The following is a 19,967-nucleotide window of genomic DNA, read 5'->3' as shown; positions in this document are numbered from 1 at the left end:
CATTCCATTTAACCCACAACAGACAATTAGTATAACAGGATTTACCTTTATTTCTTAAATTATTTTGTACTGTAAATTGTTTTATTCCACAACTGATTAACTACCCCAGAGTCAAAACCACCATTTCAGACAATGATGCTGTATCATGTCAGACTGTCAAAACAACTCTGTAAATAAGCTTATACACTAAACAAATAGATATGATGTAAATATTAGCATTATTAAGAGCTGGGATCAAATGTTTAGAATGCTTTGCTGATTAAATAATTATGCAATAAACAATATAGTTCAAACAAGCTTATATGCTACAGAGTAGGCTGCGATACATTATTCCAAACAAACTGCTAGTCACTGGCACTAAAAATCCACATCTACACCATCAAACATAGAACGGTTACCAATCAGGCAAGAGCCCTGATCAGGTAGTTCTGATGGGACTGTTACAGCACAGTATGTAACAATACCACATTATGTAATAACTCGATAAAATGTAATAAATTTTCCCTTCATTAAGTAATAGCACCTGCGATTTGCAATAATATGCCGCATTTTTTAACACACAGCTGGAAGGCAATTTCCTTGCATTTTGCCATAAATTATTACATATTGTGGCGGTTATTACAAAATGCGTTACTTTTTAATGGCGAAAATGTAACACTGTGCATTATGCAATAACCAAGATGGGCGTCTTCATTGACGCCATCAAGTTATTACGTAATGCAGCATGATTACACACTGCATTGCTACAGGGACCCCTGATATAGTGCATATAGGAAACAATGTGTTCAATAATACCGGACAAGTTGTATCGCATATTGGTTCAAGACTGAGCATTTCACAATCCACCAGACATGCCATAGATAAATTCAGTGTCAGTCAGTTGCAAGTGTGTGGAATACTCCTGCTGGTCTAGGTCTGTCCCACTCTCACGAAAGAACAAGTGCACAAGCTGCAGTTTAGCAATGTGGGCACACACTACTTCTATCGACCCTATTTTTTAATTTTGCCAGAATCTAGCCCAATGGTAACATATTTGAATACATTTGTAAGTACCACTGTCGTATGTCATTCACATAATTATTCACATTTTGTATTGTAACATTCCTAAACATGAAATGTAAAAGGTTTTATTTGTAACGTTTGCTTTTCTGAACACTACAATACTGCATTTGACTGTGTAGAGGTATGTGACTTAATACTGCCCTCCAGAGTGCAGAGTGAAAAACACAAGTCAAGTCACTTAAGGGTCATTTACATGTGATGCACCCATATTGTGGCGTTTCTCTTCCTAAAGTGTGTATCAAGCACAACTATACGTAAACCACAGACCTAAGTCAATGAGACAATGCACTTAAGTGAAAAATGTGTGCAGCTACAAGCTTTTTTTTGACTTGCGCTCATGGGAGAATCGACCCGAGTGGATATTACTGGTTACTGCGTATTGATACCACAGAATTAGTATAAGGTATTACCACTAATAGTATCACCTTGTTAATGAAGCCTGACAAATGAATAAACTGGATAAGCGAGGTAATTATCGTTAACTAAATCTAAAATCTAGAAAACATTTTTGTAAACAAATAAAATAAGACAACAAGAAAATAAAATTACAACTAAACAAAAACTAAATATTGCTTCTGAACCTGCAGTCTGTCAGTGCTGCAGGACCACAGCATGACTGCATTGCAAATACATCTTAGAAGACATTCGGGCTTGACGGACTGACCTGATAATGTGAGGATAAGCACCACGCAGCCTCTGAGTAGCCTAGCCTGTCTTTGTCATTACTTTGATTTAAATTATTTGCTTAACTTATGAGCTAAAACTGAGTCAAAATTACTGCTAAAGATCTCACTATATCCAACTGCCCTGTGGCAACGGTAGAGACCTTCAAGTTTCTGGGAACAACCATTTCCCAAGACTTGAAGTGGGAGCCCAAAATCAACTCCGTCCTCAAAAAGGCCCAACAAAGGATGTACACTTCCTGCAGCATCTAAGGAGGTACGGTCTGTCACGGGAGCTGCTGATCCAGTTCTACACTGCAGTCATTGAGTCTGTCCTTTGCTCATCAGTCACAGTATGGTTTGGAACAACTACTAAACAGGACCAAGGGAGACTCAACAGTGAACAGTGAGGGTAGTGGAGGAAAAAAAAAAACCATCGGTGCCCCCCTGCCCTCCATCCAGGATTTGTACTACTCAAGGACTAGGAAACGGGCAGAGAAAAACACTGCAGACCAGTCACACCCTGGACACAATCTTTTCCAGCTCCGCCCCTCTGGGAGGAGCTACAGAACTCTGTACACAAAAACCACCAGACATACAGTAGGAGCAGCTTCTTCCCTCAGGCCATCACCTTCATAGAGAGATAAGCTGTGTCACCTGCCTTGTCAGTTTTCCCCCCTTAAACTCTGTTTGCACTCAACCTCGCACCTTATACTTTGTACAGTGGGTTACCCATGTGTGTATATTTCAAGTTTTATTTCTTGTATAGTGTAACTTGTTTGTATAGTGTCATTTATTGTCTGTGTACTAGGGGGTCTCAAGCGGCTGGAAGCAAATTCCTTATGTGCTCCAGCACACTTAGCGAATAAAGCCGATTCTGATTCTAAAGATTAGACCCATCGCTTAGCCACATTAGCTTACATAAGACAATAAATAACCATATTTTTATGAATTTAGGTCTGAAAGAAATAACCGTGCGATATTTTATAAGTTGTGTGTTATATATGTGATATATAGGAAATGAAAATTAACTATACGAGTATATGAGTAGTATCAGCAGATACAAAGCAGTGGAGGCAAATCGCCTGCTTTGCTCAAAATTGTCACTACGGATTACAAATAGGGCTGGACAAAAATGTTATCCCAATAAAAATGTTCATATCGGTCGATATTGCTAGTTATCGCGATAAAAGTTAAGTCATTATTTCTCTCCAGTTTAAAGGTTGATTTTTTGAAACTTTTCTTTATTGTCAAAACGTAGCAAACACTTGCCAAATAGAAACGACGGCCAAAATGATGCTTCCGGAACAATTTGTTCTAATTTCTGACCCCACTAGATGGAGCTCTCTATTAAAAAAAAGGCTCAAATCATGCGGAAAAGGAAACCAAGTGTCACGCAGACCCAACAGTATTTTGCATTTCACAAGTCTGAGACGGAAGATGAACAGGTTATTTTAGTCATTTCTGAAAAAACGCTGCTGCATTCTTCCAATCCTTTCTTAATTCTCTGTGGATTATTACCACTGGGATTTCTCATGGACTGAATTTTACTGAGGACTTTCCTTTTAGATTTCGCTGTATTACCCTTATTGAACCAGTTCCTTTGGACTTATTAGCTCTCCCAGTAAGTTTTGAAAGTTTTTTCTGTTGTCTGCCCGCCTGCCCTATTGCATTGTTTTGTGTTCAATAAATTCCCCCGTTTTCATGACAGTGTTTACGCTTGAGCTCCACTGCAGGTCCTGCCAAATAGTCACAGAGGAAGAGCTAATTTTGCAATGCTAAGCGTGTCACCAGTGACATGCTTTATCTTAAATTATACAGAAGTGTTAAGCATTTTGCACATCAATATCATTGTCATTTTAATCGCCCAGTCCTAATTACAAATTTTTTCCATACATACATAACCAATTCTTGTGTGCTTTTCTCTTTCTCACCAATTTGTTTAATTTAAACGTGCCACACTGTCTAAGACTGAGTCCAAAAGTAAGGACAACATCTATTGGAATCTGAAGAGAGCATGCAAAGCTCATGCAGGACTTTAGACTTATTTTTTACACACTAGACTATTAATATGGAACCATCATTAAAATGCAAAGTTTGCATTATAATGATGGTTCCATTTAATGATGAGGGGAATATATGTTTTAGTGCAACTTATTGATGGTCTCAACCCAGCAGACTATTGCGGTCTTTGCAATGTGACAATTGCATATGCATGAAATGCCACGGCAATATAAACATCACACATTGTTCAAGCTGTGGGTGGCATGGTGGCGCAGTGGGTAGCGCTGTCACTACACATCTTCGATGTGCGTGTGGAGTTTGCATGTTCACCCTGTGTGTGGTTTTTTGGTGGATCCGCTGGTTTCCTTCCACTCTCCAAAAACATGCAACTTAAATGAATCAAAGTGCCTAAAAATGATGTATGTGCAACTGAGTGTATACCCTGCAATGTTTGGTTGGTTACTGCTGCAACCCGACTGCAATGCATAAATTATACTATATAAACGATTACTCGATGAATAATCAGATTAAAACAGATTACTCTATTACAGTCAGGACTTGATCAGACACACAAAACAGCTCTACAACGTTCAGGCTACTCCAAAAAATAAAATTACTAAAACAAAACTAAAAACTATTTATAAGAAAAAAAAAAATGACTAAACTACTGTGGACCTTCCGCAATGTGGAGGTTAGGGGTCCAGGCCCCCTGCAATACGGGAAAACCAAGTGAAACTATCTGGTTGTAAAGACCCGAGAAACGCAGGATACAAAGATGACGGAGATCACTGCGTGACATCAAACGAGAGGCTGCCATAAAAAGGACTGCGTCCTCCTAACCAGCACTCTACTTATTTTTTACGCATTTAAGAATTATTGTACTGCTTGTGTCACCTGCTGGCCTCTGTAGGTCATGTCGTCATCTTTCGCAAAACTGCCAAGAAATTCCCTTTTGATTTGCAATGCCGGCCCCGCGATACATTGGAACGACAATAAAGCGACTGTACACTGAAAACTACATAAAACAAAATTTCAAACGGAAATATAAAAATAAAAACTATATTAAATCAAAACTACAATAAAACTAGTTGAGAGTGACTATTACACCCAGGCCTATAACCAGGGATTGACATAACTGGTACGCAAGTACGCATTAACCTTAAAAAGCGATACGTGCGGCAATCCATTGTTGTCCCAGCGTGAATGCGTAAGTATTTTATGTGCATTTGCGTCGAGATGACAAGAAATTATCCTGCATTTTAACTCATTTCGTACTTCATTTGCGGAATAGAGGTTAAAATGCACAGTAACTTCTTATCATATCGGCGCAAATGCACATAAAATCCCTGGCTATGTCAGTCCTCCAACCTCAACAACAGGGCAAATAACCAGAACAGGTTAAACTGGTCAGTCTTAAAATAATAATATTGTGCCAGCACATAATCCCTGCCCATAAAGGGATTTCAAGGTCTTCGAATCTTGTGACTGTCTATCCTAGTCCCACTCTGCTATGTGACCACAAATGCACCTGGACAAACCGTGTGAACTACAAGAGCTCCATACTGTACAGAATTACCGCGTCCAATCAGGTTACTGACCGGGGGCGGGACCCACGATGGAGCTGAAGCCTGCGGGCGCTTTGCCGAAGGGGGGGCCCTGAATCCCAAAGCCGGGCTGTACGGACGAGGTGCGGACCACGGCGGGGTGGCGGGCCGTGGCCAGGGCGGGAGGCACCGCGGAAACCTCTTCCTCCAGAGGCCGCGAGTCCTCAGGGTCCAGCGCCTGCGAGAGGGAGGAGGTGGAGCTGCCGTCGTCCAGGCCCTCGTAGTAATTCGGAGAAAGGAACGCCGACCGCGACAGGTTGGCTGCGGAGAATGGTGGGGGGTGATCCAGTGAATGAATTGCGACCTTCAAGCCAAATGTATAAAAAAAAACCCAAGAGGAAATGGTGGCGGGGGGGGTGGGGGGGAGACGACAGGCAGGTTACCTGGAGCGGTGGAGCGCACTGGAGGCGTCTGTCTCTTGGACAGGAAGTTCCTGAGCTGGTGCTGCTTTGCTGGAGACATTTTCACTGCAGACAGAGAAGGGAACGTGATGCTCATGAATGAACAAGCAGACAACGCATCTCCGGGCCATTCCCTCCAGATGCGCTAATATCTAACTCTCCAATTTGGCTGTGCGCGTGTGTGGGTTATGTACACATTACATTTGTTCCCCACAAGGGAAAATTCAGTTTTATAAAAAATCTGTGACAATCAAAAAATTCTTGTATTTTGTTTTGGTTACTTATGGTCAAGGTTAGGTCTGGGTAGGGATTGAGGTTGTCACTGTCCGCACAAAGGTGTGAATACAAAACGTGTACATGTGCGTGCACGTGTGTGTGTGTGTATGCGCGTGCATCAGAAAGGTGACGATACCTTGCGATTCGGAGGTAGCCTTGGGCGGAGACTCCAGCCTGGCTTTCAACAGTGTGTCTCTCAGACTCTCCAATTCACTGTCCAGGCTGGGAAAAGCAAAACCAGTCAGGACCATCACCGGCCTTAACTTAAGAAGCTCTAAGCTACACCCCCCAAGCCTTTACCCCTGCTGGGACGGCGGGGCGGGTCTCGGCATGCTCCAATTGCTGCTGGCTGTCTTGTTGTACAGCCTGAGGGCCTGCAGATCCTTGACCAGCGAGTCCAGCTTGCGCTGCTGCTGGTTGATGATGTCCAGGTTGTTGGCCAAGGTGGTGAACAGAGCCTCACGCCCGGGGACAATCAGGTGCCTGTAGAGGGGACAGCCATTTACACAACGGGACACCCCCACGCCTCGTCCACTCCAGGGGGGGGTCAGTCAGGGGATTCAAACACCACTCTGAACCTCCATTAGCTATAATCAGGCCTCGTCAGTCACATGCGCTACTTACTTCTGCTTTTTCTTATTCTCCAAGTGCCTCTCCCACTCCAGGTCCAACATGTCACTGACGTCATCCACTGAGAATTTCACGTACTGGTACAGCCTCCGGATTTCCTGTAGAGACACATTGACTGACACTTGCAGTGAACAGGCCTCGCCCAGCTATAGTGGGCGGGATTATTGCAGGCTTTGAGATGCATCATTGGGCCCAACTGGATGAAACTGGCCTGACTGACAGCGTCGAAGACCCGGCCACACTGAGCTTCAGAAAGCCTCATCACATCAGCTACACCATCTGGATTTTCAAACTGTAGGCGCTTTCACTCTAAAGTCCACCCTTCCAGTGACCTCACCTTGAGCTGCTCCTCCCGGCGTGGGTCCAGCGGCTTCTTGTAGAGTAACTGCAGGTAGCGACTGTCCTTGCTGAGCTCACGCTGCGTTTTGCCTTCCTCGACCCCAGCGAAGCCCTCTAGCAGGGTGGTCTTTAAGGATCCGATGTCACCGTGGAGAGACTAGGGCAAAGAACGAAACATCCCTGGGTCAGTTACGGCCTTCGTTTGCAGAGACACTGATCTGCCAATTCCAATTACCTCTTATTTGAAGTCCTCATCCGTATTACTCATTAATACTCATCTATATTACACATTGTTATTGGTTTACTCGATCTTACTAGGACCCTCAGACACCAAGTTTTGGCTCCATTTCCTCTGTGCTAGATGCCACTTGATACTTCCTTTAAAAAGCCAAACCCTGACCAGTAGGAGGCAGTGATGGTCACTCATACCTCTGTCGTTTCCTTGATTTCGAGAGCGAAGACGTGGAGGTCCTCGGCCTCCCGCCGGAGCTCCTTCATCTGCTCAGGTGAACCCACATGGAAATCGGCTTTGCCAGCGCGAGCCTTCAGCTCATCAAGCTCCTTCTGAAAGTGGGCGATCTGGGGGCGGAGGGGAGCCCAGCGGCAGTGGTGTCAGCCTCTGACAATTACCGATTTACATCAGCTAGAGAGACGTCTTACCTTATTGTTACTAATAGCAAAGAACACACAACAAAACAGTATTTTACTCTGGTAGAGACCATTCAACAGATCCTACAGTAACCAGGGGTGGGCCAATTCATGTTTTTTCAGTCCCGATCTGATTGCGATACACAACTGCCGATACAAATACAGATTCCAATACAAGAGCTCTACTTACATATTTTTTTTTTTATTTTATATATATATATATATATATATATATATATATATATATATAAATTAATAAAATTTCTGCCTTACATTCAACCCACTCATCACAGTTAAGAATTTTTTTTTGCTTTTGTACCATATATGACCCAGTAACAGTGACATTTAGTGATTACTGACTGAAATAACCAGATTTTTTTCCCACAATAAATATGGCCTTCAACACATTTTGAGGTTGTTGCTGTACATGCTGCAAAAGATTCACCTGTCAAGCTGTGAATAGGTAAGTGGCAGAAATTTTGCATCATCAGTTGTAATGTTTAGATGTTATAGAACATGTACAGCTAGGTTTTGGATGTTTTGAAACTTTCCTGGCAACTGTGATGATCATGTTCCATGTGCTTAACATCAGCCTCAGACAAAAACAGAGGGAATTCAGGTGGTGCACCAGACCTTACAAGCCACCAAAAGTAAACGTTCTGTGTAGTGCACCTTTTTGCAGGTCTGTTCACTTGACCTGTTTCTTGATAGGTTCGCATGTTTGAAGCATGTGTTTTATTGCCAGCACATGGTGAATGATGAAAAGGAAAACACAATAAATGCATTTTGAAAATGATAAAAGATTTGGTTTTTCCTTCTGTTCTGTCCTTATTTCATAGGTGAAATTAACAAGTCGGAACAGCATGAACAGTCCAGTGGGTCGTATATGGCACATTCATAACACGGATTGGGAAAGGGTTATTTTTACAAAACACCTGTTTTTGAGTTCACTGGGTCTGTATGATCATTTTAGCCAATGGACATATTTTTCTTATGATAAGGTGGTCTGGGTTCTAGTACTTACAAATGAAAAATGTATGCCAAAAAAAATAGTAATTAGGCTACTAGAAATATGCGTAACGTACTGTTCCACCCTGTTTGTACATCTTGTTTTAAAGGTTTCTGAGGATTTGCAGTTCAATACGAGTATCTTCCAAGCGAGGATACGCAAGTGGCGAATGCTTAAAACGCCCCACAATTTCTCTTCCACTGGCAACAGCGTCACTTACACTTAACCCCTCTTGTATCACTAGCTGTAGTGAGGGCGCAAAGCAGCCCAAGCTAGCGACTCCCAAATCATACATTGCTTTTCCGGTCCGGTCATTGTATTGTCCGTCTGCGTTTTGCCTGCCTTACCTGTAATTAAACCCCGTATTCCCCGATACCCTGACATCTGCGCCTTTGTCTCCATTCCGTCCCCGCTCGGCACGACAATATTATTATAATTAAATGTATTAATAGTTTATTATTAATAATATTTAAATAATTTATAAGAAATCTTTATTTTACAATGTATTTTATTATATAATACTCTTACTGTCTATCATTGTCTAAATGTATTTTTACTGTCTAAATATTCAGCTACTGTAAACTTGCACGATGCTATCACAACGAATGCGAGGCTGAGACTGAAGCTTTACCCTTTGTTTCTGCTGAGAGACGTGCCGCCTGACTCATTTCCCCACGCATACAAGTTCTTAGGTTGGCGTTCATGGTTCAACTTCTGAGATTCAGATTGAGTTCTAGGTCTTTTTTTTATTTTAAGAAATTCAAGTTCTAATGAGTTCGAGAACTGAGGTACCACTAAGTCCAAATGGTTCAGCTGCTACCTCACAAGCCTCGAGGGCAACCCAATTTTCATATACGAGTATGCAAAGGGCTCGGCCCACCCCAGTGACGACAATAACGAAATGACAATAACCTCCTCCAGAATGCCAGCCATGACGGGATCGGATTCCTTCCTCTGCTGCAGCTGCTTCTCCGCGGCCTTCACCGCCAAGGTTACCTGGGCAGGAAGACAACTTCGTCAGAGACAATAAAGGCACGTGCAGTATGGAGACGTCAAACTGAAGGGGAAGGTGCCAACCTGCGGGGAGGGGCTGCTGCTGGCGGCCTGGGCGGGGGCGATGGCCTTGGGAGCAGCTGGCTGCGGGACGGCTGCGGGGGGGAGGACCGCGCTGCTCTGAGCAGGCCGGGCCTGGGCTGCGGGGTGAGACACAGATCCAGCAAAATGGCTGTTTATCACAAGAGTGACATTCATACAGACCCTGGGAGGATATGTCAGGGTGCAGCACAGGACAGCATTTTGGTTTCAATTAAAACACGATTATTTTATTTATATAGTGCCTTTCTCACACTCAAGGATGCTTTACAAAACATACAATCAACACAAAAAAATAAAGATCAAGCATCCAGAAAGAGATATATTTTTAACTGAAGCTTAAAAGTTGAAACACATTGTGAATAATAATAATAATAATAATGATAATAATAATAATAATAATAATAATAGATCCAGTGGGGAAATTCATACCTCCCCCAAATTGCTCTCTGTATGTGAGAGCAAGCTGGCCCATAGACGTAGACAATAATTACCTTCTATGCCATGGCTTTGGCAAACACTAATTAATTTTTTATTTTTTATCGGTCCAGAGAGGTCACATGGGTATGATTACTTTCATGTAATGACACAGGTAGTTCCGGCCTAATAACAGTTCTATATGCCTCAAAGTTATATTATATATATACACACAGTGATCCCCCACCTATCGCGGAAGTTATGTTCCAGACCCATCAGCGATAGGTGAAAATCCGTGATAATGAAAGACCACATAAACAAACATTTTTTATATAGTTTAAGCCTTAAATTACCCCTCCCACATGCTTTAAATACATGTAAACTTATTAACACACACTTTGTAAACACATATATGTGGATGTCGGGCTAAGGATATCAGTAACATTATTATTATTATTATTAATAATAATGATAATATATAATGCATATGTATATATGTACACACATCGCAGAGATATAGTGAAATAGCAGGGGGCGCGACAGCTGAACCGTGGTATAGCAGGGGGCGCGACAGCTGAACCGTGGTATAGCAGGGGGCGCGACGGCTGAACCGTGGTATAGCAGGGGGCGCGACGGCTGAACCGTGGTATAGCAGGGGGCGCGACGGCTGAACCGTGGTATAGCAGGGGGCGCGACGGCTGAACCGTGGTATAGCAGGGGGCGCGACGGCTGAACCGTGGTATAGCAGGGGGCGCGACGGCTGAACCGTGGTATAGCAGGGGGCGCGACGGCTGAACCGTGGTATAGCAGGGGGCGCGACGGCTGAACCGTGATATAGCAGGGGGCGCGACGGCTGAACCGTGATATAGCGGGGGCGCCATAGCTGAACCGTGATATAGCGGGGGCGCCATAGCTGAACCGTGATATAGCGGGGGCACGATAGCTGAACCGTGATATAGCGGGGGCACGATAGCTGAACCGTGATATAGCGGGGGATCACTGTAAACCCGTGTGACTTCTTAAGAATCACTTCTTGTTTATCCGTATCAGCATAATTTTCCTTGGTTTCTCTGTTGACAATTTCTACAGTAACACGCCACTTCAGTAAGAAGCCTCACCAGATATTCTATCCATATAGGGACTATATTTTTAAAAAAACACTATTAAATGCTAAATGAGAAATTGCTTTAAAAAAAAAAAAAAAAAAAGTACCGTGACAAGTTTATTTTATTATTATTTTTGTTTGTTTGCCGTGGTACGAGCGCTTCAGGTCGGACAACATTATACCAAGTTACAGCCACACACCTCGTCGAGGTTCATCCCTTACATTTTTGATTCTGAGAGTAACTGGTAACCAATCCTGAAGAGCAGGAGTAATGTGTTTTCTTTTTTTTAATACTCAATCATTTTTTGGTAACCATAAAATACATAATTACACAAGCAATCTACCTGAGGAAGAAGCAGGCTTGCTGGAGGTCAGAGCTGGGGTGGACTGGTTAAGGGGGGTGGAGAAGGCTGGCTTAGGGGTGGAGGTGACGGAGAACTCCCGGGCGACTTGGGGAGCTGGTCCTGGGGTGTCCATGGTCAGGAACCTGCGAGGGGGGGTATTCCTGACATCAGGCAGACAGCGGAAAACGGGAAGAATGGAAAAGGGGCGAAATGGCAATGGTGCCACCTACCGGCCATTGAGGTTCACCTTCACCCCCGGTGTGGCAGGTTCTGGGGGGGGCTTAAATGAGGTGGCCGGGGAGGAAGCTGGAAGGCGCTGGGCGGTCGAGGTGGGGGCCATCGTCATCTCTGAGGGTGGCTTGGTTGCAGCAGGGAAGGAGAAGGCTGCATTCGCTGCGGTCGTCATGCCAGTCGTCCCAAAGCCACCGGTCCCCATGGTGACTGTCGTCGTGGTGGGGATGGAGAAGAAGGACGGGCCGGTCGAGAGAGATGGCAGTGCGAAAGAGAAGCCGGAGGAAGAGGAGGAGGAAGAGGCGGCCGTCTGGCTGCTGGCAGAGGGGGCCAGAGTAGGGATTGGTGCAGAGCCGAAGGCTGAGGTGAGGGGTGTTGTCCGCGGAGCTGGGGTTGCCATGGGGATCATTGCTGCTGTGGTCACCATGGTGGAAGCTCGGGTCACAGAGGCAGACCCTAAAATGCCAGGTAAGGGACCAGGTCAGCAGTTAGGGTCACATGCCAGCACTTGTGTTACACACGTTTTAAAATGGGGTCTGGTTTAGTAAAGCCTGAATTACAGATCCTATAAGACAAAATCGAGCTAGGTGAAGCTTTCCATTTACTGTTCAACCTACATTCCTAACCTGACCTACGGTTACGAGCTTTGGGTAGTGACCAAAGGAATTAGATCGCGGATACAAGCAACAGAAATGAGCATGGTAATTGAGGTCCAGAGGGTAAAAGTTCAGACCGGGATTATGTTTCAACCAACCAGTTGTGTACTCAGTGACTGACTCTTTATGCTGAACTGGTTGATTGACACAAAATCCCGGTCTGGACTTGTACTCTCTTGACCTCAATTACCCAACTCTGGAAATGAGTTTCCTCCGCAGGGCGTCTGGGCTCAGCCTCTATCAAGGACCTGGGCATCCCTGCGTAGACTGCTGCCCCGCGGCCCAGGGCCAGAAAAGCAGCGGAAGATGGGCAGGCTGATTTTATTTTTAAATGAGTGCTAATCATGCAGCATTATAAAACCATGCAAGGTGCAATCATATATGGCACTGAGGAGGATGAATCTGCAGGAAGCGGACGGGCCGGCACTGACCGGGACCGGGCAGCCGCTCCCCCTCCAGGCTGAGGGCGACGGGAGCCACAGACAGCTGCTTCACGTCTCTGTTCTGGTTCACCAGTGAGAAGGGGCACAGCACCCCATCAGTGGACAGCAGCATCAGTGTGGGTGCAGGGGGCAACACGCAGTCGTCACCTGCGGGGTGGGGTGGGCAGGGGCAATGAGGCAATGAAAACTTTGCACCAAATCAGAAATGTTTATAGATCAGCAATTCCCAATCCAGTCCTCAGGGACCCAAATACAGTCCACGTTTTTGCTCCCTACCTGGAGCTGGGAGAGAGCAAAAATGTGGACTGTCCAGCAAGGAGCTGGGAGGGAGCAAAAATGTGGACTGTCCAGCAAGGAGCTGGGAGGGAGCAAAAATGTGGACAGTCCAGCAAGGAGCTGGGAGGGAGCAAAAATGTGGACTGTCCAGCAAGGAGCTGGGAGGGAGCAAAAATGTGGACTGTCCAGCAAGGAGCTGGGAGGGAGCAAAAATGTGGACTGTCCAGCAAGGAGCTGGGAGGGAGCAAAAATGTGGACTGTCCAGCAAGGAGCTGGGAGGGAGCAAAAATGTGGACTGTCCAGCAAGGAGCTGGGAGGGAGCAAAAATGTGGACTGTCCAGCAAGGAGCTGGGAGGGAGCAAAAATGTGGACTGTCCAGCAAGGAGCTGGGAGGGAGCAAAAATGTGGACTGTCCAGCAAGGAGCTGGGAGGGAGCAAAAATGTGGACTGTCCAGCAAGGAGCTGGGAGGGAGCAAAAATGTGGACTGTCCAGCAAGGAGCTGGGAGGTAGCCATGATTGATATACACAACTTAGAGGTACTGGTGACTAAACATGTATTTTTAAACTACAAAATACATTTAGTGACCATTAAACATGTCTATGGCAAAGACTTGTGTACGTTTCAGGACAGAAGTCAATCATGCTAACAAAGCATAAGTGGCCCAGGAGACCCTGGTGCATCTGCACTCTCCAGGCAAGAATCACACCCTCCACCCACCCACCCACAGCCCAATACCCTGGGGCTGAAGGTGACACTCACTGATGCGGATTTCGTCTTGGCTGGTGTAGTCAATAGCGACCCCTACAGGCAGGGTGTCGTCATTGTTTAGTGTGACGGGCAGTTCTGCCCTGCTTGCGTCCTCCAGCAACCACAGTTCCCAGTTTGTCTAAGAGAAAAGGCCGACATCTTTAAGCAAATCATTATAAGCATTAAATAAGTAAACGGCAGTTCATCTTAGTTTAATTTAAACAACAACTAAAAGCAATTTTAAAGTCTCTGGGGTACTATTATGCATTTACTGTGTAAAACCATTAACTGCCATATCCCAGCCACATTTGAAGAACACATTGTGAGAAATAATTCATTAGTTTACTCCAGTAAGACTCTCCTTTCATCCTTTTTAAGAAGTTCAGTCCAGTTGCAGGACAATCCTTTTCTTGCTGTGCAAACCACTGCAGTCAGACCACCACATACTTAAAGGAGGAAGGCTTACTTATGTCCCTGCCTTATATGAGGCCCTTTTAGCCCACCCAGAGGTTACACACTGTGAGGTACCTTGTCCTCCTGTTTGGCGATGATGCTAACTTCAATAGAACCAGCAGATGCAGCCAGGACGATGTCCCTGTCAGGAGAGTAAGACCCAGCGAGTCAGTCGCAGCACAGCACCGTGACCCCTAACAAACTCAACGGGCGTGTTGCTTTAGCCAGGCCTCACCAGTCCTCGATGTGGCTGAGGAAGTAGTGATGCTGTCTCTCAGTACAGGCGCCATAAACCAGGTCGTTGAAGTTCAAGTATCGCTCCTCTCTCTTCTCATCTTTTTTCTGGATGGGACACAGGAAGAGGGGGACTGTCAGGACAGGGGCAGTGAAGTGAACTTAGACATCAGGCGTTGATGCAACATGAGAGCTGCAATTGCTTATTTCGAAACAAAATTCTCCAAATAATTCTCCAATAACGCTGCAGTGTAAGAAAGGGTAAATACACGGTACGGTGTTATCGAGAAAACAAAACAATGTTGTAATGATCTTTATACTGGTGTAAAACTATGTTGTATTGGTCAAAGTGTCAGCTTAACCATTCCAAAACCTCACCTAAAAAAAAAAAAACTCATTTTTGCAACATCATTCCAATTACCAATGTATTTTTTGACTCAACCACTACCCCACCATATGCGGCTAATCAATACCTGATTGAATCATTTAATTAAAGTAGAGATGCATCGATCCGATATTCGGATCAATATTGGCGCTGATCCAGACCTATTTGACTGATCGGGTATCGGCCATACTTGACCGACTTTGTACAATCAATTGCACAACAGCTTTCCCATTTTAGATGTGTTTTTTGCAGAATTCAAAATGAACACTAACGCTGCCACTCATTTTTTTTTGGCACTCAGTGGGTGTGAGCGCAGTGACTTTCGCCTGCTGTGATGTCATACGCAAACCCCTTGCAGTACGAGAAGTGTAAGAACATCAGATAAGAGGGTGACAATCTGGGGTTAGTTTATGCTTTTAACAACTAGTAGTACAGTGATTTGCAATCTTTGTAAAAACAAAGGTGTGACTGGTAGGAGTAGCGTTTCATGGAAAATCCCACTAAACAAAGCAAATGTAACTGTGCGATGATTTGGGAGTCGGTAGATTGGGCAGCTTTGCGCAGTCGCTACAGCTGGTGATACACGAGGGGCTGCGATTGCATCGAAGTGTAAGTGACACTGCTGCCAGTGGCAGAAAAACTGTGGGGCATTTTAAGCTTTCGCCACTTGCGTATCCTCGCTTGGAAGCTATTCAAAAATTAACTGCAAAAGCCTCAAAAATGCGTAAAACAAGATGTACAAACAAGGTGGAATCATACGTTGTGTGCGTTTCTAGTATCCTAATTAAAAATATTTTGGTAGACATTTTTTCCATCTGAATTTACTAGTTTAAAAATATTAACATATAAAGCATTAATATTTTTTTATCATACTAAAACATTAAAGCAAAAAGAGCTCTTCTATAGGATTCTGTATTGGTATCAGCAGATGTGTATCAGAATTAGATCGGAACCGAAAAAAATGTGGATCGGTCCATCCCTATGATTAAGTTAAATTTTACCTACAGCTCAATTAATTAACAAATACTTGGAATGGCTGAGGTGCCCCTGAGGAGAGGTTTGGGAACAGAAGCAGTGTTCTTCTAGCCATGCACCAATCATATCAGTGAATTTTTGGAGTGAAGAAGAAATTCTTGTTTCATTTTTTTTTTTTTTTTTTCAATTGCGTTACCGTTAATTTGTATGTTTCTTTCTGAGCAAATATGCACTTATCAATGGTAAATGGATTGCATTTATATAGCACATTTTCTACTCCTACAAGCACTCAAAGCGCTTTACAACTTTTGCCTCACATTCATCCATTCACACACCCATTCATACTCCGCTGGCAGAGGCTGCCACGCAAGGTTCAGTGTCTTGCTCAAGGACACAGGAGGAACTGGGGCTCGAACCTACAACCCTCCGGTTGGTGAACGGTACCACTACCTCCTGTGCCACCATCGCCCCTAATAACCCAGATAAATAGCCTTAAACATTTTCTTTGACTGCTTGAGACTTTTGCACAGTGCTGGAAGCTTGTTTTACACTTGTAATACTAAATGGCTTTTTGGTTCTCACCCGATTTTTTTCTTTAATGCATCTCCATACACTTCAACATAGCCAGGAGTAATATTTACTGTAATCATTGCAATCTCACGCTGATATTTGAGTAACTTGCCATGTGAAATATTTTAGTGTGAGCAGGCAATGCACTAAGGTCAGCAGAGGGCGAGAATGAGGGGGACGGGACCAGTACTCACAGGAAGGGACACCACCACCAGCTCCGGGGGCGTCTCCAGGGAGCCGTCGGCTGCTGCATACACCACAGCGAAGACATAGGTGCTGAGCCACAGGATGTCCAGCACTGAGCATGAGACAGTGGGGGAGGGGCATCAGTACACCCAGTCATGTGACACGGGTCCTGAAGCTCAGGTATTCCTGTACTTCACAGCATTGCCACGCCAGTGCCATCACTAGCGGACGAAACATACCTTTGACTGGGTTGTCCGAGCTGTAGAAATTTGGACAGGGGATGACTTTCTTCTCTTGGAGACTCTGTACAAACAGGAAGGAGGGAACACAGTGAGCTCACCGCGGAAGAACAGCTCCCCATCAGCCTGGGTATTCCAAAGGCATTCGCTCGGACTCACGGGGGTGTACTGGATCACCGTGGCGTTCAGCTTTCCTGCAGCCACCTGCTTTCCTTTGGGACTCCAACAAACTGTGCATTAGGGGGAGGGGACAACCAAAAAAAATCATTCATATTTTCCCATACAAAGGACAACTATGAGAATACCTGAAACTCCCTGATAGTATATAAATATACACTAGCTGCCGAAACTGGATGATTAAATAGTAACTGGAGCAACAGTTGAATAAAATTTGGCAATCTCTGAAAATTGGAAGTGGTCCCAGTTTTGGCCACTAGGGTACTAATGGAAAAAGTACATAAATGAAAACAGACAGTATTAGGTATTTGTTTTAATAGTACTACACAACACAGAGCCCGGATTAAAAGACTAAAAGCCTGTTATTGAATCACTGTTTTATCTCTTTACGAAAACATTCACAAATGGACATGGTGAGCGGGACAGAGCGCCATCCAGTGCTTACCACAGGTAATGCCCACGGAGGCAGGCAGCTTGGCCTGCACCGTGATCTTATCTGTGACGTCCAGCACCATCATACTGCCATCTGAGAGACAGGCGGCCAGTACCGAGGCCTGTACCGGGTTCCACTTCAGGTCCTGCACCAAGGCTCCTGAATCGGTGACCGGCGCAAAGAAGGCGAATGGCAACTTCTCAGGTCGCGCCTGAAGATGCAGGGACAGTGGTGTGAGACTGTGGTTCGGGATTAGTCAGCCAGTACTGGAGAACATCATTTAAAGTAACACAGTCTGGTTCACCAGAAAAATAATACACACCAACAAATTAAGTATTATAAAAAGCTTAGTTTTCTCAGGGGCAGGTACCTCATTAAATAAGGTCCGGACGTCATAGAATGAGAGCAGGAGACCACTCTCGTCAGACATCCCACAGACGGCAAGAGTGAGTTCGTCGCTGCTCAGGGCCAGGTTGTGCATGGGCAACTCAACAGTGACCTTCAGCGATTTTACTCCCTCCACTGGGATGAACAGAAAAGAGAGAAAGGATGCACCAGTTTAAGGGGGTCAGACCCAGGTGGTTTTGAGTGACACATGATGAGACGGTCAATCCTACAGTCGATATAGGCTACTTTACATCTGATGGAGGGCACCGCACTGGCTAGGACCGTTACTGACTAGGACTATTAAACAAATGTACAATTCTTTCATTTAGCAAATGCTTTTGAGGGACTTGAAATCAAAGCATTATTTTCCTGGTGTGTGACACACCTCACGACGTTACTTTACCTATTTCGTTGGGATTGCCCTCTACTTTATTAGCGGCCAAGATGTTACGGGTGAGGAACACTTTAAGTGTCCTGTCCTGGCCAACGAACGTCAGGCCGAACTTATTAGAAACGGCAAGCAGGCTGGACCTCTCCTTCGGCAGATCCACTGGGGAGTCGAAGACGCGGATTTTCTTCATTTGCCGAAACTGGAAGTACTGCGAAAGACGGAAGGCAAACGTCGGAGACATTTCACACACAGTCCTACGAACTTCGAACGGTCCCCTAAAGTCTCCCTCTGCCTAGCTGAAAAAAATTGCTGCAAGTGAACCTTACTCGGCCACCTAACAACTCATAATAACGTAACAATCAATCAAGTGCAGCCAAACAACATATCAGTATTATATCTAGAAACATGCAGCATTACACAACGGTCTAAACAGCTTGTTTAAGTCATTTATACTGATTATAAATGATGCATTATCGCAGCATAGTGAAAGAGGCGCGAGGGATGTGACGCTGATAAACAGCGCTTTAACGAAAGCAAATTTTTGCTCCTGTTTTATTAAACTACCTTCATGTCCCTTTCGGGGACAGAGTCCGGATCGTCACTCATCTCGAATAAAGAGGCTCAACTTCCGATAAAGGAAACAAGTGTCCTAAAATATAGTAATAAAAGAACTTCAGAACAAACGCACGCTTTGCCCGCACTTTAGAAGCGTACGTACGTTAAGCTACATTTCGCGGCTATGACAAGGGACGTTACGTCTTGGCGTACGGTCGCCTCGTCCTACGTCATAACCGTCTCAGAAAGGCAACGCAGTCGATCGCCGAGCTGTGAGTGGGGTAAGAATTTAGGCAGTGCTCTAGACACAAATTAATCAGGCGTACAAGTCCCGCATAAGATAAAACAACAAATATTAAATGCGCTATGTACAACAGTATGAGCAACCTTCCAAGGGACTGTATTAGTGTTTTCTGTCAAAGTCTCAGACTGATTCATTAGAGTGGTACTGGTGGCCTAATGGTTAGGAATTTGCACTTGCAATTCATCACTTAATTGCAATTGGTGGTTTGAATTCCTGACTAGCAAGATAATGCCCCCAAATACTGCTCCCCGGGCGCTGAATTAGCTGCTCCCTGCTATGTGATATGGCTTAAATGTAAACGGTGCATTTTGTTGTTGTGCTATGGTTTGTCAAGAATGACAACTAATCCTAAATTTCCCCCTAATCAGGTCGTTACAATTCCAAAGTGTGATAAATTTGCCATCAAACGACTGATGATGCTGTGCCTCTCAAATGTGTGCTCCATGAAGCAGCTTTCTGAAGATGAGAAAATAAAAATAATTGACTCCTACAAAGCATGGGAATCATATGAACATATATCTAAATGCTACGTTTTTGGTATCAGATTCATCTTTATTCGTCGAGTACAAAAAGTACAAGAAATTTCTTTTGATGTAGGTAGTGCCATGACTTCATTAAACACGCAATCTAAAAAAGATATTTTATATATAATACAAGTAAAATGGAGGTGGTTAAAAAGAGATAAGGTGATGCCTGAAATATTAATAAATGGATGTTAAGCAGAATTGTT

General features: G+C 44.4%; 1 protein-coding gene across 2 annotated transcripts in view; it reads right to left on the bottom strand.

The window, feature by feature from the left end:
* Positions 1-19,119, bottom strand: part of nup214 (nucleoporin 214) — a 53,868-nt gene extending 34,749 nt beyond the window's left edge. For both annotated transcript variants that reach the window (XM_023818632.2, XM_023818633.2), the window contains exons 1-22: positions 18,943-19,119; positions 18,391-18,586; positions 17,971-18,122; positions 17,613-17,811; positions 17,150-17,220; positions 16,991-17,054; positions 16,760-16,863; positions 14,637-14,743; positions 14,477-14,543; positions 13,961-14,087; positions 12,912-13,070; positions 11,824-12,280; positions 11,594-11,736; positions 9,713-9,828; positions 9,548-9,631; positions 7,408-7,557; positions 6,977-7,135; positions 6,634-6,737; positions 6,310-6,492; positions 6,146-6,231; positions 5,716-5,799; positions 5,327-5,593 (exon numbers count right to left, since the gene is read on the bottom strand). In XM_023818632.2, the coding sequence (XP_023674400.2) occupies positions 5,327-5,593; positions 5,716-5,799; positions 6,146-6,231; positions 6,310-6,492; positions 6,634-6,737; positions 6,977-7,135; positions 7,408-7,557; positions 9,548-9,631; positions 9,713-9,828; positions 11,594-11,736; positions 11,824-12,280; positions 12,912-13,070; positions 13,961-14,087; positions 14,477-14,543; positions 14,637-14,743; positions 16,760-16,863; positions 16,991-17,054; positions 17,150-17,220; positions 17,613-17,811; positions 17,971-18,122; positions 18,391-18,586; positions 18,943-18,984 (3,121 nt within the window). In that variant the 5' untranslated portion in view covers positions 18,985-19,119. The remainder of the gene's footprint in view (positions 1-5,326; positions 5,594-5,715; positions 5,800-6,145; positions 6,232-6,309; positions 6,493-6,633; positions 6,738-6,976; positions 7,136-7,407; positions 7,558-9,547; positions 9,632-9,712; positions 9,829-11,593; positions 11,737-11,823; positions 12,281-12,911; positions 13,071-13,960; positions 14,088-14,476; positions 14,544-14,636; positions 14,744-16,759; positions 16,864-16,990; positions 17,055-17,149; positions 17,221-17,612; positions 17,812-17,970; positions 18,123-18,390; positions 18,587-18,942) is intronic.
* Positions 19,120-19,967: the final 848 nt, after the last annotated feature.

Source organism: Paramormyrops kingsleyae, chromosome 7, assembly GCF_048594095.1.
Source record: "Paramormyrops kingsleyae isolate MSU_618 chromosome 7, PKINGS_0.4, whole genome shotgun sequence".
NCBI classification, from domain to species: domain Eukaryota; kingdom Metazoa; phylum Chordata; class Actinopteri; order Osteoglossiformes; family Mormyridae; genus Paramormyrops; species Paramormyrops kingsleyae.
This window is presented reverse-complemented; position numbering and strand designations above follow the sequence as displayed.